Source organism: Citrus sinensis, chromosome 6 (assembly GCF_022201045.2).
Source record: "Citrus sinensis cultivar Valencia sweet orange chromosome 6, DVS_A1.0, whole genome shotgun sequence".
Taxonomy (NCBI): Eukaryota; Viridiplantae; Streptophyta; class Magnoliopsida; order Sapindales; family Rutaceae; genus Citrus; species Citrus sinensis.
In genome coordinates, this window is record NC_068561.1 from 18,507,909 (window position 1) to 18,534,721 (window position 26,813).

At 34.1% G+C, this 26,813-nt stretch overlaps 4 protein-coding genes and 1 long non-coding RNA gene across 10 annotated transcripts in view; 1 reads left to right on the forward strand and 4 right to left on the reverse strand.

Annotated features, from left to right (window-relative positions):
- LOC127902945 (uncharacterized) overlaps positions 1-8,933 on the forward strand; it is a 36,105-nt gene extending 27,172 nt beyond the window's left edge. For both annotated transcript variants that reach the window (XR_008055592.1, XR_008055591.1), the window contains exon 2: positions 8,859-8,933. This is a non-coding gene — a long non-coding RNA (uncharacterized LOC127902945). The remainder of the gene's footprint in view (positions 1-8,858) is intronic.
- Positions 1-20,723, reverse strand: part of LOC102623425 (transcription elongation factor TFIIS) — a 38,477-nt gene extending 17,754 nt beyond the window's left edge. Inside the window, exons 1-3 of one of the 2 annotated variants that reach the window (XM_052442994.1) lie at positions 20,528-20,676; positions 19,986-20,156; positions 18,187-19,367 (exon numbers count right to left, since the gene is read on the reverse strand). In XM_052442994.1, the coding sequence (XP_052298954.1) occupies positions 18,411-19,367; positions 19,986-20,141 (1,113 nt within the window). In that variant the 5' untranslated portion in view covers positions 20,142-20,156; positions 20,528-20,676 and the 3' untranslated portion in view covers positions 18,187-18,410. Of the gene's footprint in view, positions 1-18,186; positions 19,368-19,985; positions 20,157-20,527 lie in introns of those variants that run through there. The other variant, XM_052442993.1, reaches the window with a different exon arrangement.
- LOC127902944 (transcription elongation factor TFIIS-like) lies at positions 293-20,631 on the reverse strand. 3 transcript variants are annotated; one of them, XM_052442996.1, is made up of 3 exons: positions 20,488-20,631; positions 2,092-2,262; positions 293-1,473 (listed from the first exon to the last, which is right to left on the reverse strand). In XM_052442996.1, exons 2-3 carry the CDS (start codon positions 2,245-2,247, stop codon positions 517-519), a joined length of 1,113 nt encoding a protein of 370 aa, XP_052298956.1. In that variant the 5' UTR covers positions 2,248-2,262; positions 20,488-20,631; the 3' UTR covers positions 293-516. The 3 variants fall into 3 exon arrangements, with proteins under 3 accessions (XP_052298956.1, XP_052298957.1, XP_052298955.1); XM_052442997.1 differs by lacking the exon at positions 20,488-20,631 and adding an exon at positions 2,638-2,833; XM_052442995.1 differs by lacking the exon at positions 20,488-20,631 and adding an exon at positions 2,598-2,832.
- On the reverse strand, positions 8,429-11,471 carry LOC102607162 (protein DEFECTIVE IN MERISTEM SILENCING 3-like). The gene is made up of 7 exons (XM_015531172.3): positions 11,260-11,471; positions 11,043-11,142; positions 10,621-10,755; positions 10,301-10,415; positions 9,674-9,902; positions 9,125-9,316; positions 8,429-9,036 (listed from the first exon to the last, which is right to left on the reverse strand). Exons 2-7 carry the CDS (start codon positions 11,091-11,093, stop codon positions 8,712-8,714), a joined length of 1,047 nt encoding a protein of 348 aa, XP_015386658.2. The 5' UTR covers positions 11,094-11,142; positions 11,260-11,471; the 3' UTR covers positions 8,429-8,711.
- On the reverse strand, positions 15,081-17,474 carry LOC102606656 (F-box/FBD/LRR-repeat protein At5g53840-like). Of its 2 annotated transcripts, XM_052442976.1 has the most exons (6): positions 17,220-17,474; positions 16,951-16,982; positions 16,259-16,851; positions 15,962-16,159; positions 15,691-15,837; positions 15,081-15,564 (listed from the first exon to the last, which is right to left on the reverse strand). In XM_052442976.1, the coding sequence occupies exons 1-6, from the start codon at positions 17,291-17,293 to the stop codon at positions 15,250-15,252; spliced, it is 1,359 nt and encodes a 452-aa protein (XP_052298936.1). In that variant the 5' UTR covers positions 17,294-17,474; the 3' UTR covers positions 15,081-15,249. The 2 variants fall into 2 exon arrangements, with proteins under 2 accessions (XP_052298936.1, XP_006481299.2); XM_006481236.4 differs by having other exon boundaries at positions 15,962-16,851.
- Positions 20,724-26,813: the final 6,090 nt, after the last annotated feature.

Genomic DNA, 26,813 nt, shown 5'->3' on the forward strand with positions numbered 1-26,813 from the left:
CACATGAAATATCACATGACATGTCATATGGTGTCTTATCATCACTTTTCTTTTTAGATATATTATTTATATCTCATCATCTTATAGGAGGATGAAAAATTCAAATCCCACCCTCTAATGTTCATTTTAACTTGGGGGGTAGACTCTCCCAAATTTATTCCACAGCAACATAAGGCAATTCGGGTCATTATCACTAATTAAAATCCCCTAAGCCACAGAATCTTACTGGAAAAGAAAACAATTTCATGTCTTCCCCTGCAAGCCAATGATTGATTTTATCAACGCAGATGCACGGTCCATAAGAACTAAAAATACGATAACTTATAGGTATACTTTCACTTTTACATGGTAAAAAAAATAAATAAATAGACTCATTAATTGATTGGATTGTATAATAGTGATTCTGGGCCTAGCAATTTAGTTGCACAAATAGCTTCTAACTGCAATTGATGTTGAATCACCACATCACCAGCACTAGTAACTGCTTAACTTCAAACTATATCCTTAATCACAAGACTAAACGGGCAGCAGGCCGTACAAGGCCGTAGTTGATTCCCAATACTGATAGCAATTAAGACATTTTATCCGTTTTGCTGAACTATTCTGGTCATTCCCGTGGTTGGTGGTCTTTTTATGCCCACATCGACCACACATGTATCTCGTTGAATGGTAAATTGGACCCAGGTACCCTCCCTTCCAGGGCAGGTACCTGTCAGAAGCTCTCTCTTTTTTGATCTGTTGATTTAAGCGCCGGCTTCCATCACTAACCATTTCTTCCGAAGACATTTTGATCAGTGCCTCTGGCTTGACATGCCCAAGAAGAACTTTTCTACGGAAATCTGGGTTTTCTGGATCCATGAGATTAAACAATATAGATCTATACTTAACCTCATAGGTTCCAAAAGAGTGGCCCCACTTTTCAAACATTAGAGACTCTGCTGTAATAGCAACTCGAATTGGATCACATCCATTCAATTTATCTTGAACTTCTTCATCAACCTCACCAGAAACCTTGGACAATGCCTTGTAAAGTTTTTCCCTTATCCTTTCCCGAAAGTAATCATTGCATTTAATCATAGAAACCAACTTCTGTGGAACAACAGCAGAAGCTGGCTTCTCTTCTCTAATCGCTTCGGCATCGACATTATCCAATGAGTTGGTTTCCTCAGTCACAATGAATTCCGATCCTACCAGTTTCTTGGATCTCGGTGCACCCTTCTGATCAACTCTTCGAACCTTGACAACTTCAACATCCAAAGCCTGTTCAAACTCATCAGAAGTGATCTGCCGCTTGCCCTTGGCAATCTCTACATTTGCAGACTTGATCTCACCACAGATTGCAAAGCTTCCATTTTCCTCATCTCCTTTCATTTGCTCAAGGAACAAGCTTCTCCATGACAAAATCAGTTCAGAAGCCGTATCCTGGATTTTCTGCCTTGGATGTTTTGTCAGCGGTAGAAGATGCCTTACAAGCTGAAATAATTTGCACAAGGAGCTAAGTAAAATAAAATAACTAAAATTCCAGCAGGTGCAAACTAGCCATGCAATTAGTCTATCAGTCTATGCAAAATGTTAATAAAGTTGCATAAAGTAACATGCCAATCTTTGAAATATTGTTTCTTCCCACAGAGGCCATTTAGCATGTCAGACTGTGCAGTAAAATCTTTGTCCAACTGCATTGTATCGTGTTGGCATCTTTGTTCTACGAAAAATACTAGATGGACCTGTCCAATGACCATTATAAACCTCTTAAAAGACCTGTAAACTCCAAACACACTACTACCAAGTGCACTCCCACATCATCAAAAAAATAACCTCAACAAGATCACTCTCATTACCCATTTGATTTCATACAACTCCCCGCATTTACACCCGCTTCCATATCCAATCAAATAGTCAAACTCTGTATCACATGGTCGATCTAAGTATATTTCTTGGAATGCCATCTTAAATGGGTTAATCTTTGTACAAATGATAGGAGAGATCAAGTAATTCACAAACATATTAGATGCAAGGTGAAAACATAGAACCTAACATGCATGACATAACAAGCAAACTAAGTATACATATGGAGAGTGAGTAACACAACACCTGCGTGGAAACAAGAAGTTGACAGGTGATGGAAGACTTGTGGAGCTGATCCAATGCCGCAATGCACTGTGCTTCCTCCAACTCTCCTTCTGCGGATGCTGCTGTCTCTGCCCTTCTTTTTGCTGCTTCACACAACTCCATGACCTCTTTCTCCATTGCTATTTGTTCAGCCTGTTCAATTTAAAGGAGCAAAGCAACGAAAAGCCAAAATTACAAAAACAATTTGTGGATATATATATATATATATATATATAAATACTATAACAGAAAAAAAAAAGCAATTCATTCGATAGTAAAAACACAAAATTCTTCTCCCAAAAAAAAAAAAAATTCCTTATTGCCAAGAAGTAAACTTGGTTTTAAATCATAAATTTTGTTTATTACTAATTGTAGAAACAAACGAAACTGCAGCTAATTGATCTTATTGTTCTACGTATAGCAACAACGGAACAGAAGAAAAAAAAAAGTGGTATTGTTATACACACACACACACACTATAACAATACCGAAATAAAGTGGTTGTCGGCGGTAGCGAAGACGGCTTACGGATGATGGCAGCTGGCAAGGCGTGCGATATGCTAGAGCCGGCCAGTTATTGCTGACGGCGAGCGGCGTGTTGGGATTGCAGGGGAAATATTTGCAGAGTTTTTATTTATTTTCTTATTTGTTATTTCTCTTTTATTCTGTTTCTTTTCTAATAACAATACGTATAGGATACAACACAACGGCCAACGCAGATATGTCGACTCTACCCCCTACCGAGCAGCACAAGCAACAAGAAGAACGTCAATTTTGGTAGAATTAATGACACGTGACGTTAATGAAAACATTGGTAATTGTTAGAGACCTCCCCTGAGGTTTAGGAAATTAACACTTAAATAGAAAGTATTGATATAATTACAGACACTTCCGTTGCTGTTAGATGCTAGTTAGTTTGACTGTCAGTGGACTATTAAAATTACTAAAATGTCTTTACTGTCAAGATAATAAATTATTAAATAAAGTTTTGGGAACTGATGGGTAATAAAATTCCCTCTAGAATCACAAAATATAGAAAAAGACCAAATTAACCATCTATATCCTCTCTAATGTAAACAACACATTAAACTCAAGGAGAACCCGTCTTCTATGCAATGGCTTAAGACCAAATCAAATGTTTTGGCTAGCAAATAATTTTACAACCAATGGAAAACTAAGAATTAAAAATCAGAGAGAGCAGAAAATGAAAACCAATACATCAGCTAGCACAATTAAATGATTTGGCCAAGTAGGTTCAAATAATTATTCCAATTTAATTTTCAGGAATAGGAAGGAATTCTGAATCTACTCCTAAAAATTTTGTTTCCGATGGTGGCCAAATGGATCAGTTGATGACCTCAATGCTTATCAAGAAATATGCTACATGCCTCTCAAAGTGCCCATCAAACTAAGTTCTCCTCTTTGTTCTCCATGCTGTAAATAATATGGATATGTTTGAAAGTGGGAGCGGAAAAGACATCATCCACCATGGAAACTATACGTAAGAAATTGACTGATGTTAAACCAATTGGGGTGTTAACACAGAGAAGATTTTACTTGATGAATACGATTGCATAAAAGTTAGAATTAGATAAAGCCACTCAACTTTCTCAGTGCATTCAAATGTGCACCGTAGTTTAGTTTTCACAGTCTTTAGTCGTCCAATTAAAGAAGTTGGAAAAGGATTGACAAAATTTGAAAACTAATAACAAAGTGACTAAAAAAAGGGACAATATGATAGGTCCCAATCAAAGTTAGCTAACAATCACAAGAGTTTTCTGCTATGGCAAGAAAACAAAGACTAAGATAAATTGATTTAGTTGTCTGAATGCTTTTTATTATGCTGGAGCCTTTACTTATAATACTAACATAACAAACTCAGCCTACAAACACGGCTGTAATCAAAATACGTAATTGAAATAACACCTTTGCTACTTTTACCAAACACAAAGTTAAACAACAACTACTAAGGATTTGATCTTATCCTTTATTCCTGCACAATCATTAAAGCTGTCAAATCCCTTGATTCTTACTATCAATTCTCACGTGAACAACTTTGATTCATTATTTTCACGTGAACCCATGCATGCATGAACCATGCCAGGCTAAAGCGAAAGTCTTCACGTCACGTACTTGCGTGGCTCTAGTGACTGTGACTGCTTCTTATCACAATAGTTTCAACAGTAGGAAATTAATCCAAATCATGCAAGGCATCATAGTCTGGAAAGAATGGAATTGGACAAGAATAAAGATATTAAAGTAACAAAAGTTGATATTTTTAGCAAATTGAAGTGGAAGAACTTTTCCCCCAACGAAACACATTGATATGTAATAATCTGAATTACGCACGGGGTAAAGCGAAACCGAAAGAGGGAAAAAAAAAAAAGATAGGATAACAAACAACTCTTTCCCTTTATCATCATACTATACAATCTCTCCCATTTCTTTGATCCAATTCTCTTCATCTTGTCATCGAAATCTAAGTATTTGAAATCAATAATAAAACTTTAAAGCAAAGGAATAAAGTGAAATGAAAAAAGGGGGGGGTGTTAAAATGTGAGGTGACACAAATGATCCAAATCGAATGGTGCAGCTGTTGTTGTCACGCACATCACCTGATGGAGTCGTCGGGATGTCAAGGACTTGGTGGTCTGCTGACATGTCCAATCATCTCGGATTGCTCATGTCTGGGCCTCCAATTCCAGAAACAGTTGAAGCCATTCCCTGCCAGTACTTATTTCGTGGAAGAATCGAGCCACCACCAGAACTCATTTCCTTCATAACTAAAGCCAAAATCTTTTTTTATCTTCGTTTAACTTTGGGCAAAAGGAGATGCTTCTTCACAGCTTTAGAAAGATGAATTTCTGTTGGGTTTTGCTCAGGTGAAAGAGATAACTAAGTGGATGTTTCATTTCGTGAAAATACTTGTTTTTTTTTTGGTCCACTGGTTAATCCAAAGCACTGGTTAATCGGTATTGCAGCCAATATTTCTCAGATATTTTGAATTATTTTGAATTTTCAATATGCTTTTACATATTTATTCTTTTATATTAATATTATACGTATTTTTATATTAACGGTAGGGAGGTGTTTATAATTATATCAACACTTTATATTTAAATGTCAATAACTCAAATATCAAGGGAGGTCCTTAAAAATTGTCCATGAAATTATTAACGCGTCAACCACTCGGCCGCCACGTCACATTTTAAAATTTTTAATCATTTATTCCTTTTTTTTTAATTTCGAAGTACTCCCTCTTTTTTTAAATTACTTTTTTGGTTTTAAGAATCTTGATATATTTATTGTTCAGGCAAAAATATTTTCATCAACTCATTGTAATATTTTTTTCCTTATATTTTGAATGAAAATATGAATAATTTAAGGTTTTTAAAAATAAAGAATGTTATAATTTGTTTAGGGTTTTAAGGATTAATCCGAAATTTATCTTTTTTTTAAAAGTTATTTCCTTAATGAGATTTTAAAAAATTAGGTTTCGAATTAAGGGGCTGCCACGTTTCACAAATTAATAGGCCGCCAATCACAACACCTCTTGCATTTTATTTCTCTCCTCGAATGAAATGGAATTGTGTTATTCGTTTCACCCACTCCGAGAACAATGGATGTAAAATCAGACAGTAGGAATAGGATATTGCCACAAATAATGTCCATCCACATGGAATGGAATGGATTGGAATTTGGATTGGAGTACTAATTAAGGTAGATACCTAAACGTTTTAAAAAGTTAATATGTGAAAATATCCAGATGAATCATTTTGCTTTTGCTTCCTTAGCCTCTATCAGTTTTGATAATTCGGCATAGACCTGATCCATTTCTGCATTAATGTCATCAAGTTCCTTCTTCATCGATTCAATGGCAGCATTGTTCTTTTCCTTAAGCTTTTCAATCTTCTCCTTCTGGCGATCCATATCTTCTTTCTTCTTCTTAATCTGTTCAAATTTTTCAAGCACTTTGCTCATATCTGTTATGAAACCCTCCTCTTCGTGGCTTGGTTCTGCGTCCATAATTTCCCTCTCTTTTCTTTTAGCTGTTAATAGAATAAATGGGGCAAAGTGTTAATTTGTTAGTTTTGTAAACAATTAAAATAGTTATATAAATAGATATACTGCATGAATTGGGAGTTACCATTGTCCAGTGGGTTTGAAATGGATTTTAAAGCAAGCTAACTGTTTTTTCTCATTCATATCATTTTTCATTTACAGAGAAGATATCTGAATCTGATCAAACTATTTCAAACTATAAAAAGTTCAATTCATGAAAACATGAGTCAGGACAACAACACTAATCACAAATTAAAGTTCATTAAATAAGAAGAAATTAATTAAAGCAGCTGATAATCTATTCATTAAACTTATTTAGTTAAAAAGGGAGAGAGAGGGAGAATTTTAAGTTTTAACCTTGATAAGAAGGGATTCCTCAAGTTGATGATTGATCAAAGGGAAGATGGCCGTAGTGAAATGAATTTACTTTTTGACTCTTGATTGACCAATTAATGTTGGACGTATAAATCTATAAATACCCTTCAGCTCACTTTGTGACTTGTGCGGTAGTTGGGGGCAGTGCATGCAAACTACTTGTGATACTTGTGGGGTTCTTCGTATGCCAAAGAAATATTCATGAGATGAACATGAATGAAAAATTCGGAATGCATGAAAAAATGTACAAAAAAATACATATCTCACTCTCACATACAATTTGAAAAGTAATTAGCAAATAGTATATCTTACTTTCACATGCAATTATTAAAAGTTGTCTAATAAATAAATCGTGTTCATTTAGGGTCCGTTTGGAATTGTTTTTGGTAAGCTTAAAAGTAATTTTGAAAATCTAAAAAGTAATTTAGTGTTTGGAAAAAAATAATCAAAATCACTTTTGTCAAAATCAGCATTTCCTACAGCTAATAGGCTGATATTGAAAAGAAGAGAATGAGCAGTTTTTAGATTCTGATTTTGATATTAAAAAAAAATCAAAATCACTTTTGTTAAAATCAGCCTCTTTCACAACTGATTTTGAAAAGTAGAGAACGACTAACTTTTAAATTCTGATTTTGAGAATTAATTTTATCATTTAATACAATTCCATAAATATCCTTAAAATTATTACCTAAACCCAAAATTATCATTATTCAAATTGGAAACAAAATCAATATTTTAATAAATTTTTGTTATAATTCATCAATATGAATTTGTAGGCCAAATTATTATTAAATTTGTTTCACTATATTATAAATTTTTAATTATCAATTATTTTAAGACAAAAAAATTAAAATCAATATCTTATAGATTTTATTTTTAGTTAAAATTATTATAATACACAACTAAAAATATTGTATGTAAATATTTTTATATGTATAAGTAAATTTTATCATACATTATATATATTTTAGTCATTTATTTTCTCTCCTCAGTTTAACAATGAAATTTACCAAACATTCATGACTGCTTTCAAAACTTACAGTACTTTTGAAAATAAAATTTACTAAACACTTAACCGATTCTCTTCACATCTCATTGTTTCTATAATACAGCTAGCGACAACTATTTTAAAAGATACAACATTCCTAAATTGGACCTTAATACAACCACATTAACTTCATTTTTTTTTTTAATCAAATGTGAGGTTTCTCAGTTATTAACGTAATTTACTCTTTGTAAATTTACATTCAAATACTCATCTATTGACATGTGTAAATATATAAACTGTAACACTAACATATCATGTAATTCACACGCAAGCCACTAAGCCTTTGTTGTAGCCAACGTAGTAGCCAAATGGCCAAATCCTCCCTCCATGTTTAAATGGCAAGTGTTTGGTAGAAATATCAAACTGTTTGATGAAATGACTCAATGAAGGATGTCTTGGCGGGAAAGCTACTATTTGAATTCTTCTGCAACAACAAGCTTACAGGAAGAGAGTTCTTAACGTTTCTTGAGGGCTGAGGAGGTTTGAAAAGATCAATGGCTTAGATTAGAAGTTGAGAATCAAGGATTTTATGTCAACCAGTGAATAAAATAAAAAGTTGTACACAACCAACCTTATCATCTTTTTAATGGAAAGGGACAAAAATGCAGGATGGGTATTCATGACACATAATCCACAAATTTTAGTTAGTAAATATAAAATTGAATAGCAAAATGCCTAATTTTTGTAAGCCAAAATAATTATTGTTCCGTTGTTCTTCTAATCAAATGAAAGCTAGTCCTTTCACAATATAAAATTTCCATTCCACAAGGCCAATGTGGTTTTACTGTATAACTACCGATGAAGCCATTCATTGAAATCCAGAGATATATGATGTGTATATAAGTAGAAACAATGGTTAATATACGGGGCCTTGGATTAAAATGGAAGCGAGCCCAATAGTGAAATAGTCAATTCCAGGACAAATTGTTTAGTGAAACTGACCATCCTACACAATTTGAAGGGCCATAACTTCCAATTGCAGCAAAATTATGTCAACATCTAAGAAAAACCTAAATAGCAAGTAGAAAAGTGTGAAAGAGAAAAAAATAATTCTACAATACAGATGACAAAAAATAAATCAGTCATCTAACTTGTGAAGTTGTGATGGCAGATTTTCTTACCGACTGCCTAGGGAGAAGACGCCAGAGCTTCTAATAATCCCACCATCTAAAGAAATAGCTCCATCACTTATTAAGGGAAGAGCAAGTAACATGTCAGCTCTTGTTCTATACACTTGTAGACGATAGAAGAGATTATAAAAAAGAGTCTCTCTGAGACCATGGCCACTTGCAGTTGCACAAAACAAGTTTTTGCTGTCAATATTGATCATATTCACAGCGTAGCCAAGAAAGCCAGGTGGACACTCCCCAGTGGGTAATCGCGGCTTCCAAAGATCAAGCCTCCTCTGTGGGTCATCAACCACAAATTCACCAGCAAAAGGTCTGGAAAAACGAAGTGTTCTCAGAATGTTTAAACATTGAAAGTTCTTAGAAAGTCCACATCATTAATAAATCATAAAAAGACTCGTGCCTCAAATTTTCAAGGCATATGACAAGAAACCGGCCATCTATAGCCCTCCCAATAGAAGCACCAAGCCCATGAAGACCAGAACTTTTGATAATGTGGCCTTCTTTATCGTATGTTTCCAGAGCCTTAACACATTCAAAAGTCTTGCAGACAATTGCCAGCATAGTGTCCACTCCTAAGTACTCCGATAAAAGACTGCACTCGAGATAACAAGAAAAACAAATAAAGGATGGTGAAAAAGTAATAATATTCACGTTGTCACAACTTCCCTCAACACTCAGCCCACAACCTAAACAGAAACGTGACTCTTTGACACCATCAACCTATCTTTGTGGCAATGCATCAATTAAAATCACTGACCATTCAGAAGCACATGACACAGTAACGACATGTAAGCTTTATGTATAAAATCTAAATGATAATAAATCATTAATGACAAGAAGAAGCAATATAAGCAAATTATAAAAATGAAAATGAAGCTAAAAATAAGCCTATCTAAAAGCACAACCACAAATGCAGAAGGATGAGCAAACAGTACAATATCCGACTGACCTGCTAAGATTCTCATCCTCAAGTTGGCCAAGTGAAGCAACAATACCAAGGACATCTTTGGTGAATGTAAGATGAGATGCCTGAGTGCAATGGCGTGTTTTCAGCTGACACAAAACACCTGCAGCAGATTTCTCATGCTGAAGAATCTGTCCTGTTGTTTCCTCCTCATTTTGATGGTTGGAATGGTCCTCATTATCGACTTTTGCAGAATGATACTTCCCAAGATTAACTGGATGAAAACTTATCAGAAGCAGACAAATAAAGAAATCAAAGTGCATCATCAAAACCAGAAAAAGTCCAAAAGTTTTAAGTTGATGCCAAGTAACTATAAACAATTGCCACCTTAAGTCAAAAATCTTATATACAACATCTTTAGAACATAATTACTTAAACTTAGTGACAAAGTTTGCCACCTAGCTTTTAGATAAGATGACAGTTAAAAGAATGTCAATCAGACATTTATCCAAAGCTCCTGAAGTTTATTCTTATAAAATTTGGGAATGGCTCATTTCACCTACAGTTTGAAGCAGGGAGCCAATGTTTTGTTTTCATTTCATTTATTTTGCAAAGCTCAATAATGACTTAATTTACATTGACATATGTAGTAGATGAAAAGAAGTAATATACCTTGCAAGTCAAGAATAGAATCCCCTAACTTGAGGCTTTGGCTCTTCAAAAGTTTAATATGGTCCTCGTGCTGCTTAATTTTCAGGCCTATCATTTGTAGATCGTCTTGAAGTCTCTACAGAGATTGCTTTATTGCAAAGTCAGTTCATTATTGTATGAATAACGTGATAAAATAACATAAACAACTACTTTTATCTCATAATATAATATCAAAAGTGTCTGTTCTTTCTTTAGTTTCTCTTCTTTTTTTCCCCTTCCTCCTGACAATAGATAGCAAGATAAAATCTAAATCTAATTCCAAATTTACTTTCTGGTACAACCTTAGAATTGTAAATGACCAATTCTGTTCCTCCATTTTGCATTCCATCCCTTGCAACTACAGAGTTTTCAGTTTGATCCACTTGCATTGATGCTGATGAATCGTCAACCAATATTGCATTTGTTTGAGCTGAAAGCTGCAATAATAGGGTTAATTCGTATTTGCAGATACCATTTCACCACACAAACATCAAAGATGAAAATAAGAAAACAAACGCCAAAAAAAAGCCCAAATTGTAAAGGATAAGATGATTCCTACTTATACGTTAATTACAATTTCACTCTACATTGATGCATGAATAATTCATATCAGTATGAAATACAAATGTACAAACAAGGAACAGCTGGCTGCTTTCATGGAGCATTCATAATCAAATAGCATTTTAGTCATTGGAAGTTGACAATAAAAAGGCAAACTTCATACATGCGGTGTGGCCGGAATCATGTGAGCTTGTAGGTCAGATGAGGAATCCATGGCATGTCAAAGATCTTTCCACATTCCTTCACTTTCTAGTCCTCTTGTCCTATACAGAATCATCCCAAAAAAAAAAAACTTTGTCAAAATCAAGAAAAAGTTTTTTTCTAGTAAATTTCCAAGGAAAGAAAAATGGGTAAAAAAAAAAAAAAGATTCAGTGCTTACTGAACTGGTTGGTGAAGCTCCTTGGTTTTCCCTACAATGGCCGTCGTTTTCCGGCCATCGGAGATACTACGGCGGCTTCGAGGCGACACGGCGGTGACCAAGGACGTTCACGGCCAGCAGCAGAATCGGTGGTTGTGAGTTGTGTGAGACCCGAGTTCGAAATGGGAAAAGACTACTGCCTAGGGTTAGTATACTGAAATTGGGATTCCATTATTTTTATTTTCAAGGTGTTGGTGTGTTTTAAATAATTATTTATGAACCACCAATCACGCGTGAACAAGTGGTAGAATAAAGAGAGTGGTTATTTGTACCCACCATTAAATTAAGGCCTGTACTAAGTTACGCATAGCGTAACTTGCGCCTCTCACAGTAATAGTATTCGGTTTTATTAGTGGTATTATTGCTATAAAAGGTTCCGCTCAACGTAACTTAGGACCTCCCTTAAATTAATAAGTTAAATAATTTATTATAAAATAATGCTGAATAGTTAAATTTTTATCTTAAATAATATGTTGTTTATTAATTTATTGATAAAATAATACAATTAGTTTATTCAAATATTATAAAGAATATAATAAATATCATATTATTTATGGGATAGTTTTTTTTTTTTTGAATTCTGTTATACATATATTGTTACTGATATTACATCAGACATTATAATTATAATATTTACAATCGTACTAAATAACTGAGACCACTGCCATACATTAACCTACTGAAGCATTTGCCCAAATATTTTAAATCATCTCTAATATTCGAAGGGTATCTACTTCACTCACATTTCGTAAGTGAGAGACTGTCTTTACTTAATTAGTTGATAATTGAGGAATATCTGAAACTAACCTCCATAATATTCTTATGAAGGTTCGAACCTTACACTCAATATTATAAGTGGAATGCTTCTCCCATTAGACCAAAAGCGCATTGATTATGGGATAGTTATTTAAAATAAATAATTTGAGATATTTTACTCCTTATCGTATCAATTCATGCGAATATGTTAAAATCTAATAATCAAATATTAACTAAAACATACATATCTGTGATTAAAATTGTACTAGCATTGATTTTTCCCTCCATAAAGCCAACGTATCTCGTGATCATGTGACAGTGTGTTATGAAGTAAGATTAATACCGAGTAAATGAGAATAACTTAAGTCGAATGGCATGTGGAGACGGGTCGAAAGAGTAAAACTCTCTTATTCAATTATATTTTATTTTTCCTAATTAATTTGCTTTAAGTGCATTTTGATAATAATAGATATTTTTTAAATTGAGTTTAATAAGTAGTGATGTGGATCAAATGACGGGGCGTCGATTTTTCCGACTTAAAACCAATTGCCGAACTAGTAACCCTGCAAATTGGACTGAATCGATCCACAACAAAAAAAAGATAAAATAAAATAAATAAATTTCAATTATGTACTTGCCTCCTGAACCATTGGACTTAAAAGTCAACAAATAATATTTAATCCACAATCATAAATTTGTGTCGGAATCTCAAGTAAAATTCAAGTTAAGTAACCCTGTTTATGTGCTTGTTTTCAATCAGAACTCTCGGCTCAATAAAAATTTACAATAATCATATTGATGAACAGCTAAATAAACAATGGGACTTCATTCCCAGTACAAATTATAAGAGCTAGAGTCAATAATTCATGATAAAATTGTTCATCTACGGCATCACAAATTGCCACAAAAGAAATAAAATATTTCACAAACTCTGTGTGAGCTAAACATCCCATGAATCCAACCAATTCGACCTCCCTAATGCTCAGTTCACATGACCGATACTTACAGGTCTCTGCCAATCCAAATGGGGGCTGTACCTATAATACCAGAGATTATTGGACAAAAGCCCGTCATGTCAAAAATGTACAGAGTATAAAACAACATATTCTAAGAATTTACATGTCGTAATAATATTTTCAACAACAAAATGAGAGAACATTCATCTTCAGTGTAAAATCTATATAACGGTCGACATGCTTTCAAGAAAGCAGTACGAGGAAGGACAGTAATTAGATAACAAATGTTCAAGAACCTCTCATGCTGCAGCTACATTCATCAAACGTAGGGCCATAAGAGAGCTGAAGCTAGAATAACTATCAAGATGGGTGAGAGAATATTGGTCAACATTACATGAATAATTCCGAATCTACTAAAGTCCAACTCAAGCCTTTGAACTCTCTTTTCTACTGCAAACTTTGATCCAAGTATGAACATCAACATCTATAGGATGCCACATCAGAACAAACAATTAACTCTTCCATAGCATGACCTTGAAGTGAACTCAAAGCTTGATTGACCCCACTATCAAACTTATGCCTTTCTAGAGCAAGTGGCTCACTTCCTAAACCCAATTTCCATTCATAGTCCGTCATTAGGAGGGGATTGCCAAAGTTCAAACAACCAGAAAACCACTTCCATAAACATCTCAATCTATGCTGGTCGTAACTGCTTCTTTTATAGTCAAGCAAGACAAGACATTTACAAGCCACTTGGACTTGTAGTCCAGTAGTGAACCATTACCCTTAAAGTCAAGCATGACTATGAGGGCAATGGTTCGAATTTTCACGGACTCAATCTCTCTCAATTAAATATAATTGTGTGGAGATTACTTGTAACATCTTGCTCCCTTGCGAAATGCTAGTGGAGCAGAGACATCCCTCCTCCGTGAGGGGTATTTGGTCGAACATGTATTTCATAGAATAAAAATATAATAATGTGAGTTCCAAGTATATATCTGATTGTAAATATCAGTGTAATGATCTGTTGTCATAGCAATTGTAAATATATGTATAATACAGTAACCTGATACTTAATCAGTTTTGCTGCCACTGATTCTAGGCCCCTGACTTTGGTGCGTCACCTAATTAGAGTATGAACCATAGACGTCAATTCTAAAAGAGGGATCCAAAAGAGGGATGGAGAATTAGTATAATGAATGTAATTCGGACTCTTTTTTTTTTTTTAATAAACGTTAAGAGGAAACTAAATAATTCATGACTGACATGATGTGTGGCATCTTTTGGAATAAATGACCGAATTAAGCACCTTAACGATTATCTTGAGCAATAAGTTAATTAACTGATTAATACTCTAGCAGTCTGGTGACATGCAAAAGACTCACGAAAGAGCTTTGTAAAATGAAACTAGAGAAAATACAGATAGATGAATTGTTATTGTAGAAGTATTGCTAGTATTTATGGTCTTGCTATTTTTTTCTTCTTACTTGTTATTGAATACTCTCTCTTATGTTCATTTTTTTACTCAATTACTTGAGTTATTAATTGTGGGAATTAATTAAGGTCCGTGGTATAAAGCTTTGGAGGATAACACATCCCTCAAGTATGCGCTAATGTTAGTCACTGATTGAAGGTTACCTGTTGAAATGGAGAGAGTGCCAATAGATGCAAGTGTTGATCCCCTGGAAGCAGGGGATATACAACACGGCATGCACGCTTTTTGAAAACCCATCAAGAAATAAAACAAGAAACTGTGACTAAATATAAGGAAATTGAAAAAAAAAAAAAAAAAAAAGGAAAAAGACAATGGAGAATTTACAAAAAACAATCTCAATTGAAATTTGAAAAGAATCAAGAGGGTAATACAAAAGCGCCTTCAAAAGAGAAGGCCATCAAGTTAAGAGTAACCAAGTTTTTTTGCATTTGACAGTGACGCGAACATGCACTCTAACAACGCACCAACTCTCCATCCATCCATCACCATCAAGGCAAAATGCCTCAAATTCCACTACATTTCCTGCAAAGCCATTTTTAGTTTCATCTTTCTAATTTATTACAATGTACACAATATGAAAACAAAGAAGTATTTCATTATATTTTGATGAATCATAGAAAAGGAGGAAAAAAAAAAAATGGCTCCATTCCCAGTAAAAGTGTAAAACCAGAAGAATAGTGAATGAACTCACAGGTCCCAACCCACGTCCCACGCCAGAAAATAATTCAAGATTATTTTACATGTCTATGGTATCACAAAATCCCACAAAGGAAATCTAGCTCCCAACTCAATAGCATGCTTTCTAGCAGAATGATACTCCTCACTGTCCCTATACAGTAATTCCTTTGGAGTCCCCAAATACTTAGGTATACAAGGATCAATAATTATCTTCTCTAACAGTTTGGCTTTCTCGATCAAATACATCACAAACTCAGTTTCAGCTCTCTGCCCCTCAAATCCTACCAATTCGACCACCCTAACGCTTAATTCACAGACTGATAAATACGGATGATCCTTGACAGTCCGTGCTGTTCCAGATGAGGGATGTACACGAAATAGCTGAGACGAGAAAAGACAGCAGTATCATAGTTAGGCATAGATACACAAATCAAACTTGAAATATATAAACGGAAATGGTAAACAAGATTCTTAACTAATCAAAGTAAAAAGGAAAAAACATTTCACCTTCAGTGTAAATTTATACAATGAAGGACATGCCCTCAAGAAAGCAGCACAAGGAAGGAGACGATCATCATCAAATAAATTGATTTCCATTTCCAAATGCTTGAGATTACATAATTCAGGAAGATCGTACGGGACTGCCTCAGGTACCTGAAAATTTTTGATGAAAATGTAACACAAGCACATCGAAATAAATAAAAATGAAAAACAAAATAAATGATCAATAACAATACTAGTTATTTGTATTAAGGAAAGGGGGAAAAAGCACACTTACACTCACAAAAGCTAGGTTCAACTTAAGTGTGTGTAGTTGCAGAAGAATGGTTGAAAGCTGGCGGAGTTTATTCATGATGTAGGTGCAAAAGAATCGATCAAAAGATACCTCAGTAAGATTTGGAACATCTCTAAAAAAAACAATTCCTGATCCAGAATATTCAAAAGATATGATATTTGGTGCATCAATTTCAACATACTGCAAGAGCACAAGATGTAACTTTAAGTACTTCAACCTGAGTGATGGACCAGAAACTTTAAGACTAGTGAGACATGGTGAGTGGATCACGGTTAACACCTCAAGAAAATGACAGCAAGATAACAAATGTTCAAGAGCTTCTCCTGTCACAGCTACAGTATTCAAACTGAGGGCTGTAAGAGAACTGAAGCTAGAATAACTGTCAAGATGCGGTGAAAAAGTGTATTCGGCAACAGGCCATGAAAAATCTTGTACCCTAGAAAAGTCCAAATCAAGCTTCTGAACTTTCTTTTCTACAGCAAAATTGATCCAGTTATGAATATCCCCATTGGAGGCAACATCAAAACAAATCCTTAACCCTTCCAGAGAGTGACAATGAAGTGATCTCAAAACTTGATTGACCCAACTCACAAACCTGTGTCTTTCGACATCGAGTGGCTGACTTCCCAAACCCAATGTCCAGTTATAGTCCCCCATAGTGAGTGGATTGTCAAAGTTCAAACAACCATTAAACCACTTCCATAGATATCTCCATCGACTTGATAATATGCTGGTTCTAGCTGCTTCTTTAATAGTCAAGCGAGACAAGACAGTTACAAGAATATCATCGGGGAGTTCGCTAATGCGATCATATAGGCAAGTGTAATCCTCTCTCCTTTTTCTCTTATTGCAAGGCAGAAGCCAAGTCGTGTCTGAGAGAATTAACCAAAACCCAACAAATTAAATTAGCAATTGAAAAGCAAATAATAAATAATTTAACCCAGAATGAGTAATATAGCCGGCAGTCTAACCTGTGCAGTGGGAGAGAGTCTCCACCTCGCTCCTAAGAGAGAATTTTAAAAACAGTAAGTCCTCAAAAAAAAAAAAAAAAAAACTAAAATCATAAACATCACACACACATATATAAAGACATTTCATAAAATTTCCTCTATTGCTTTTCTTTTATGCGCTCGCAAAATCCCCAAATCAAACACTTTGTCAGCCTAGGGCATCTATGACTCCTTCATTATGGAAAAAGGGGGAAAAAAAAGAAAAAGACAAAGGTTTACTGAATACTTACCTCAGCAATTTCGATTTTGAATTTCTGGCAATTTCTCGGCATTCGGAGCTCATGACTCCTTGGCAATTTTTCATCTTGTTCAGCAAAATAAAATAAAATCAAAATCGATGAATATCTACGATAATGATTCGTTCCTTCTTATGTAATATTTGTTTGCCACTTACTCTGAGTCCTTACTGTAATAGGATATTTTGTTGTTTTTAAGTGTGAAGGAATACGGTTGCAAGTTTCATAACTGGTTGAAAAAATAAAATAATAAAACAGTAGTGTTGTAAGGCATTCTAAAAAATTATAAGATAAGTAATTTATTAATTCAACCATACGTGTGTGATGATAATGCAATTTATTATGAATTATGATAGACAACTCAATTTTTTTTATTTTAAATTTTATTTTGAATAATTTATTATTTATTAAGCGATTGATAATTCTTTATAATTTTTAAGTGAATTAATTGTATTATTTCATCAATGAATATCACATTATATGGGACAATTTTTGTGATAAAAAAATTGAGATGTATACACTCACATTATATGAGATAATTTTTTTAATAAAAAAATTGAGATGTATAACATTATTCTTTATTTATTTAGAGTTTATAAAATATTTATCATTCAATAAATAAGTTTATGCACTTAAATTTTACAAATTTATCAATTACTCAATAAATAGCACATGAAATATCACATGACATGTCATATGGTGTCTTATCATCACTTTTCTTTTTAGATATATTATTTATATCTCATCATCTTAGAGGAGGATGCAAAATTCAAATCCCACCCTCTAACGTTCATTTTAACTTGGGGGGTAGACTCTCCCAAATTTATTCCACAGCAACATAAGGCAATTTGGGTCATTATCACTAATTAAAATCCCCTAAGCCACAGAATCTTACTGGAAAAGAAAACAATTTCATGTCTTCCCCTGCAAGCCAATGATTGATTTTATCAACGCAGATGCACGGTCCATAAGAACTAAAAATACGATAACTTATAGGTATACTTTCACTTTTACATGGTAAAAAAAATAAATAAATAGACTCATTAATTGATTGGATTGTATAATAGTGATTCTGGGCCTAGCAATTTAGTTGCACAAATAGCTTCTAACTGCAATTGATGTTGAATCACCACATCACCAGCACTAGTAACTGCTTAACTTCAAACTATATCCTTAATCACAAGACTAAACGGGCAGCAGGCCGTACAAGGCCGTAGTTGATTCCCAATACTGATAGCAATTAAGACATTTTATCCGTTTTGCTGAACTATTCTGGTCATTCCCGTGGTTGGTGGTCTTTTTATGCCCACATCGACCACACATGTATCTCGTTGAATGGTAAATTGGACCCAGGTACCCTCCCTTCCAGGGCAGGTACCTGTCAGAAGCTCTCTCTTTTTTGATCTGTTGATTTAAGCGCCGGCTTCCATCACTAACCATTTCTTCCGAAGACATTTTGATCAGTGCCTCTGGCTTGACATGCCCAAGAAGAACTTTTCTACGGAAATCTGGGTTTTCTGGATCCATGAGATTAAACAATATAGATCTATACTTAACCTCATAGGTTCCAAAAGAGTGGCCCCACTTTTCAAACATTAGAGACTCTGCTGTAATAGCAACTCGAATTGGATCACATCCATTCAATTTATCTTGAACTTCTTCATCAACCTCACCAGAAACCTTGGACAATGCCTTGTAAAGTTTTTCCCTTATCCTTTCCCGAAAGTAATCATTGCATTTAATCATAGAAACCAACTTCTGTGGAACAACAGCAGAAGCTGGCTTCTCTTCTCTAATCGCTTCGGCATCGACATTATCCAATGAGTTGGTTTCCTCAGTCACAATGAATTCCGATCCTACCAGTTTCTTGGATCTCGGTGCACCCTTCTGATCAACTCTTCGAACCTTGACAACTTCAACATCCAAAGCCTGTTCAAACTCATCAGAAGTGATCTGCCGCTTGCCCTTGGCAATCTCTACATTTGCAGACTTGATCTCACCACAGATTGCAAAGCTTCCATTTTCCTCATCTCCTTTCATTTGCTCAAGGAACAAGCTTCTCCATGACAAAATCAGTTCAGAAGCCGTATCCTGGATTTTCTGCCTTGGATGTTTTGTCAGCGGTAGAAGATGCCTTACAAGCTGAAATAATTTGCACAAGGAGCTAAGTAAAATAAAATAACTAAAATTCCAGCAGGTGCAAACTAGCCATGCAATTAGTCTATCAGTCTATGCAAAATGTTAATAAAGTTGCATAAAGTAACATGCCAATCTTTGAAATATTGTTTCTTCCCACAGAGGCCATTTAGCATGTCAGACTGTGCAGTAAAATCTTTGTCCAACTGCATTGTATCGTGTTGGCATCTTTGTTCTACGAAAAATACTAGATGGACCTGTCCAATGACCATTATAAACCTCTTAAAAGACCTGTAAACTCCAAACACACTACTACCAAGTGCACTCCCACATCATCAAAAAAATAACTTCAACAAGATCACTCTCATTACCCATTTGATTTCATACAACTCCCCGCATTTACACCCGCTTCCATATCCAATCAAATAGTCAAACTCTGTATCACATGGTCGATCTAAGTATATTTCTTGGAATGCCATCTTAAATGGGTTAATCTTTGTACAAATGATAGGAGAGATCAAGTAATTCACAAACATATTAGATGCAAGGTGAAAACATAGAACCTAACATGCATGACATAACAAGCAAACTAAGTATACATATGGAGAGTGAGTAACACAACACCTGCGTGGAAACAAGAAGTTGACAGGTGATGGAAGACTTGTGGAGCTGATCCAATGCCGCAATGCACTGTGCTTCCTCCAACTCTCCTTCTGCGGATGCTGCTGTCTCTGCCCTTCTTTTTGCTGCTTCACACAACTCCATGACCTCTTTCTCCATTGCTATTTGTTCAGCCTGTTCAATTTAAAGGAGCAAAGCAACGAAAAGCCAAAATTACAAAAACAATTTGTGGATATATATATATATATATAAATACTATAACAGAAAAAAAAAAAGCAATTCATTCGATAGTAAAAACACAAAATTCTTCTCCCAAAAAAAAAAAAAATTCCTTATTGCCAAGAAGTAAACTTGGTTTTAAATCATAAATTTTGTTTATTACTAATTGTAGAAACAAACGAAACTGCAGCTAATTGATCTTATTGTTCTACGTATAGCAACAACGGAACAGAAGAAAAAAAAAGTGGTATTGTTATACACACACACACACACACTATAACAATACCGAAATAAAGTGGTTGTCGGCGGTAGCGAAGACGGCTTACGGATGATGGCAGCTGGCAAGGCGTGCGATATGCTAGAGCCGGCCAGTTATTGCTGACGGCGAGCGGCGTGTTGGGATTGCAGGGGAAATATTTGCAGAGTTTTTATTTATTTTCTTATTTGTTATTTCTCTTTTATTCTGTTTCTTTTCTAATAACAATACGTATAGGATACAACACAACGGCCAACGCAGATATGTCGACTCTACCCCCTACCGAGCAGCACAAGCAACAAGAAGAACGTCAATTTTGGTAGAATTAATGACACGTGACGTTAATGAAAACATTGGTAATTGTTAGAGACCTCCCCTGAGGTTTAGGAAATTAACACGTAAATAGAAAGTATTGATATAATTACAGACACTTCCGTTGCTGTTAGATGCTAGTTAGTTTGACTGTCAGTAGACTATTAAAATTACTAAAATGTCCTTACTGTCAAGATAATAAATTATTAAATAAAGTTTTGGGAACTGATGGGTAATAAAATTCCCTCTAGAATCACAAAATATAGAAAAAGACCAAATTAGCCATCTATATCCTCTCTAATGTAAACAACACATTAAACTCAAGGAGAACCCGTCTTCTATGCAATGGCTTAAGACCAAATAAAATGTTTTGGCTAGCAAATAATTTTACAACCAATGGAAAACTAAGAATTAAAAATCAGAGAGAGCAGAAATTGAAAACCAATACATCAGCTAGCACAATTAAATGATTTGGCCAAGTAGGTTCAAATAATTATTCCAATTTAATTTTCAGGAATAGGAAGGAATTCTGAATCTACTCCTAAAAATTTTGTTTCCGATGGTGGCCAAATGGATCAGTTGATGACCTCAATGCTTATCAAGAAATATGCTACATGCCTCTCAAAGTGCCCATCAAACTAAGTTCTCCTCTTTGTTCTCCATGCTGTAAATAATATGGATATGTTTGAAAGTGGGAGCGGAAAAGACATCATCCACCGTGGAAACTATACGTAAGAAATTGACTAATGTTAAACCAATTGGGGTGTTAACACAGAGAAGATTTTACTTGATGAATACGATTGCATAAAAGTTAGAATTAGATAAAGCCACTCAACTTTCTCAGTGCATTCAAATGTGCACCGTAGTTTAGTTTTCACAGTCTTTAGTCATCCAATTGAAGAAGTTGGAAAAGGATTGACAAAATTTGAAAACTAATAACAAAGTGACTAAAAAAAGGGCCAATATGATAGGTCCCAATCAAAGTTAGCTAACAATCACAAGAGTTTTCTGCTATGGCGAGAAAACAAAGACCAAGATAAATTGATTTAGTTGACTGAATGCTTTTTATTATGCTGGAGCCTTTACTTATAATACTAACATAACAAACTCAGCCTACAAACACGGCTGTAATCAAAATACGTAATTGAAATAACACCTTTGCTACTTTTACGAAACACAAAGTTAAACAACAACTACTAAGGATTTGATCTTATCCTTAATTCCTACACAATCATTAAAGCTATCAAATCCCTTGATTCTTACTATCAATTCTCACGTGAACAACTTTGATTCATTATTCTCACGTGAACCCATGCATGCATGAACCATGCCAGGCTAAAGCGAAAGTCTTCACGTCACGTACTTGGGATTTGGCTTATGCCCTCTGCTGGACTTGCGTGGCTCTAGTGACTGTGACTGCTTCTTATCACAATAGTTTCAACAGTAGGAAATTAATCCAAATCATGCAAGGCATCATAGTCTGGAAAGAATGGAATTGGACAAGAATAAAGATATTAAAGTAACAAAAGTTGATATTTTTAGCAAATTGAAGTGGAAGAACTTTTCCCCCAACGAAACACATTGATATGTAATAATCTGAATTACGCACGGGGTAAAGCGAAACCGAAAGAGGGAAAAAAAAGAAGATAGGATAACAAACAACTCTTTCCCTTTATCATCATACTATACAATCTCTCCCATTTCTTTGATCCAATTCTCTTCATCTTGTCATCGAAATCTAAGTATTTGAAATCAATAATAAAACTTTAAAGCAAAGGAATAAAGTGAAATGAAAAAAGGGGGGGGGGGGGGCTGTTAAAATGTGAGGTGACACAAATGATCCAAATCGAATGGTGCAGCTGTTGTTGTCACGCACATCACCTGATGGAGTCGTCGGGATGTCAAGGACTTGGTGGTCTGCTGACATGTCCAATCATCTCGGATTGCTCATGTCTGGGCCTCTAATTCCAGAAACAGTTGAAGCCATTCCCTGCCAGTACTTATTTCGTGGAAGAATCGAGCCACCACCAGAACTCATTTCCTTCATAACTAAAGCCAAAATCTTTTTTTATCTTCGTTTAACTTTGGGCAAAAGGAGATGCTTCTTCACAGCTTTAGAAAGATGAATTTCTGTTGGGTTTTGCTCAGGTGAAAGAAATAACTAAGTGGATGTTTCATTTCGTGAAAATACTTGTTTTTTTTTTTGTCCACTGGTTAATCCAAAGCACTGGTTAATCGGTATTGCAGCCAATATTTCTCGGATATTTTGAATTATTTTGAATTTTCAATATGCTTTTACATATTTATTCTTTTATATTAATATTATACGTATTTTTATATTAACGGTAGGGAGGTGTTTGTAATGATATCAATACTTTATATCTAAATGTCAATAACTCAAATATCAAGGGAGGTCCTTAAAAATTGTCCATGAAATTATTAACGCGTCAACCACTCGGCCGCCACGTCACATTTTAAAATTTTTAATCATTTATTCCTTTTTTTTTTAATTTCGAAGTACTCCCTCTTTTTTTAAATTACTTTTTTGGTTTTAAGAATCTTGATATATTTATTGTTCAGGCAGAAATATTTTCATCAACTCATTCTAATATTTTTTTTCCTTATATTTTGAATGAAAATATGAATAATTTAAGGTTTTTAAAAATAAAGAATGTTATAATTTGTTTAGGGTTTTAAGGATTAATCCGAAATTTATCTCTTTTTTTAAAAGTTATTTCCTTAATGAGATTTTAAAAAATTAGGTTTCGAATTAAGGGGCTGCCACGTTTCACAAATTAATAGGCCGCCAATCACAACACCTCTTGCATTTTATTTCTCTCCTCGAATGAAATGGAATTGTGTTATTCGTTTCACCCACTCCGAGAACAATGGATGTAAAATCAGACAGTAGGAATAGGATATTGCCACAAATAATGTCCATCCACATGGAATGGAATGGATTGGAATTTGGATTGGAGTACTAATTAAGGTAGATACCTAAACGTTTTAAAAAGTTAATATGTGAAAATATCCAGATGAATCATTTTGCTTTTGCTTCCTTAGCCTCTATCAGTTTTGATAATTCGGCATAGACCTGATCCATTTCTGCATTAATGTCATCAAGTTCCTTCTTCGTCGATTCAATGGCAGCATTGTTCTTTTCCTTAAGCTTTTCAATCTTCTCCTTCTGGCGATCCATATCTTCTTTCTTCTTCTTAATCTGTTCAAATTTTTCAAGCACTTTGCTCATATCTGTTATGAAACCCTCCTCTTCGTGGCTTGGTTCTGCGTCCATAATTTCCTTCTCTTTTCTTTTAGCTGTTAATAGAATAAATGGGGCAAAGTGTTAATTTGTTAGTTTTGTAAACAATTAAAATAGTTATATAAATAGATATACTGCATGAATTGGGAGTTACCATTGTCCAGTGGGTTTGAAATGGATTTTAAAGCAAGCTAACTGTTTTTTCTCATTCATATCATTTTTCATTTACAGAGAAGATATCTGAATCTGATCAAACTATTTCAAACTATAGAAAGTTCAATTCATGAAAACATGAGTCAGGACAACAACACTAATCACAAATTAAAGTTCATTAAATAAGAAGAAATTAATTAAAGCAGCTGATAATCTATTCATTAAACTTATTTAGTTAAAAAGGGAGAGAGAGGGAGAATTTTAAGTTTTAACCTTGATAAGAAGGGATTCCTCAAGTTGATGATTGATCAAAGGGAAGATGGCCGTAGTGAAATGAATTTACTTTTTGACTCTTGATTGACCAATTAATGTTGGACGTATAAATCTATAAATACCCTTCAGCTCACTTTGTGACTTGTGCGGTAGTTGGGGGCAGTGCATGCAAACTACTTGTGATACTTGTGGGGTTCTTCGTATGCCAAAGAAATATTCATGAGATGAACATGAATGAAAAATTCGGAATGCATGAAAAAATGTACAAAAAAATACATATCTCACTCTCACATACAATTTGAAAAGTAATTAGCAAATAGTATATCTTACTTTCACATGCAATTATTAAAAGTTGTCTAATAAATAAATCGTGTTCATTTAGGGTCTGTTTGGAATTGTTTTTGGTAGGCTTAAAAGTAATTTTGAAAATCTAAAAACTAATTTAGTGTTTGGAAAAAAATAATCAAAATCACCTTTTGTCAAAATCAGCATTTCCTACAACTAATATACTGATTTTGAAAAGCAGAGAATGAGTAGTTTTTAGATTCTGATTTGATATTAAAAAAAAAATCAAAATCATTTTTGTTAAAATCAGCCTCTTTTACAGCTGATTTTGAAAAGTAGAGAACGACTAACTTTTAAATTCTGATTTTGAGAATTAATTTTATCCTTTAATACAATTCCATAAATATCCTTAAAATTATTACCTAAACCCAAAATTATCATTATTCAAATTGGAAACAAAATCAATATTTTAATAAATTTTTGTTATAATTCATCAATATGAATTTGTAGGCCAAATTATTATTAAATTTGTTTCACTATATTATAAATTTTTAATTATCAATTATTTTAAGACAAAAAATTAAAATCAATATCTTATAGATTTTATTTTTAGTTAAAATTATTATAATACACAACTAAAAATATTGTATGTAAATGTTTTTATATGTATAAGTAAATTTTATCATACATTATATATATTTTAGTCATTTATTTTCTCTCCGCAGTTTAACAATGAAATTTACCAAACATTCATAACTGTTTTCAAAACTTACGGTACTTTTGAAAATAAAATTTACTAAACACTTAACCGATTCTCTTCACATCTCTACAACTAGTAACAACTATTTTAAAAGGTACAACATTCCTAAATTGGCCCTTAATACAACCACATTAACTTCATTTTTTTTTTTAATCAAATGTGAGGTTTCTCAGTTATTAACGTAATTTACTCTTTGTAAATTTACATTCAAATACTCATCTATTGACATGTGTAAATATATAAACTGTAACACTATTACACTAACATATCATGTAATTGACACGCAAGCCACTAAGCCTTTGTTGTAGCCAACGTAGTAGCCAAATGGCCAAATCCTTCCTCCATGTTTAAATGGCAAGTGTTTGGTAGAAATATCAAACTGTTTGATGAAATGACTCAATGAAGGATGTCTTGGCGGGAAAGCTACTATTTGAATTCTTCTGCAACAACAAGCTTACAGGAAGAGAGTTCTTAACGTTTCTTGAGGGCTGAGGAGGTTTGAAAAGATCAATGGCTTAGATTAGAAGTTGAGAATCAAGGATTTTATATCAACCAGTGAATAAATAAAAAGTTGTACACAACCAACCTTATCATCTTTGTATTATTGTATTGACCCACAAATCTTAGCATCAATATTCAGCAATTGTACTAATACGAGTGGCCGTATGAAATGCCACTAGCCCTTTGGCCGAAGTGGTTGGGTTGTTGTCCTGACGCCACAAAAGCATTGTGGGGGCTAAAATATTTATAAGTATTTTTCCTTTGCAAAATGCGAGCGGAGAAATGCGTGTGGAGAAGAGACGTCCCTCGTCTGTGAGGGTTATTTGTTTGGGTATGTACTTTCATTAAATTTAATGTAATGAAGTCCTAATTTTGTATATCTAATTGTAAATATCAGTGTAATGTCTGTTATAATAGCAGTTGTAAATATCTATGCAATACAGTAATATGATGTGTAATCAATATTAAAAAAAAATGCAGCTTTATGATAAGAAATTAATTCTTTTTAGCATTTCTCTTCTTATTGAGGTAAAAAACCAATACCAATTGCTGGAATTTATGTATCAACTCTGTGATAAGTTATCCATGCCTAACAAGTTGTCCATGTGATCCATTTGATCACATGCATATTAACACCAACAATGTGCAAAAATTGCTAAAGCGGTAGTCATGCACACGATACGAAAGCCTTTCAATTTCAAGTTTTTTCAGGAATCCCCTCCTTTAAATCACCCTTAGCTTCAAAATTGAGAATCTCAAAGCTTGCAATTTTAGTGTCCAGATTCTTACAGTACACAAAAACTTCACCAG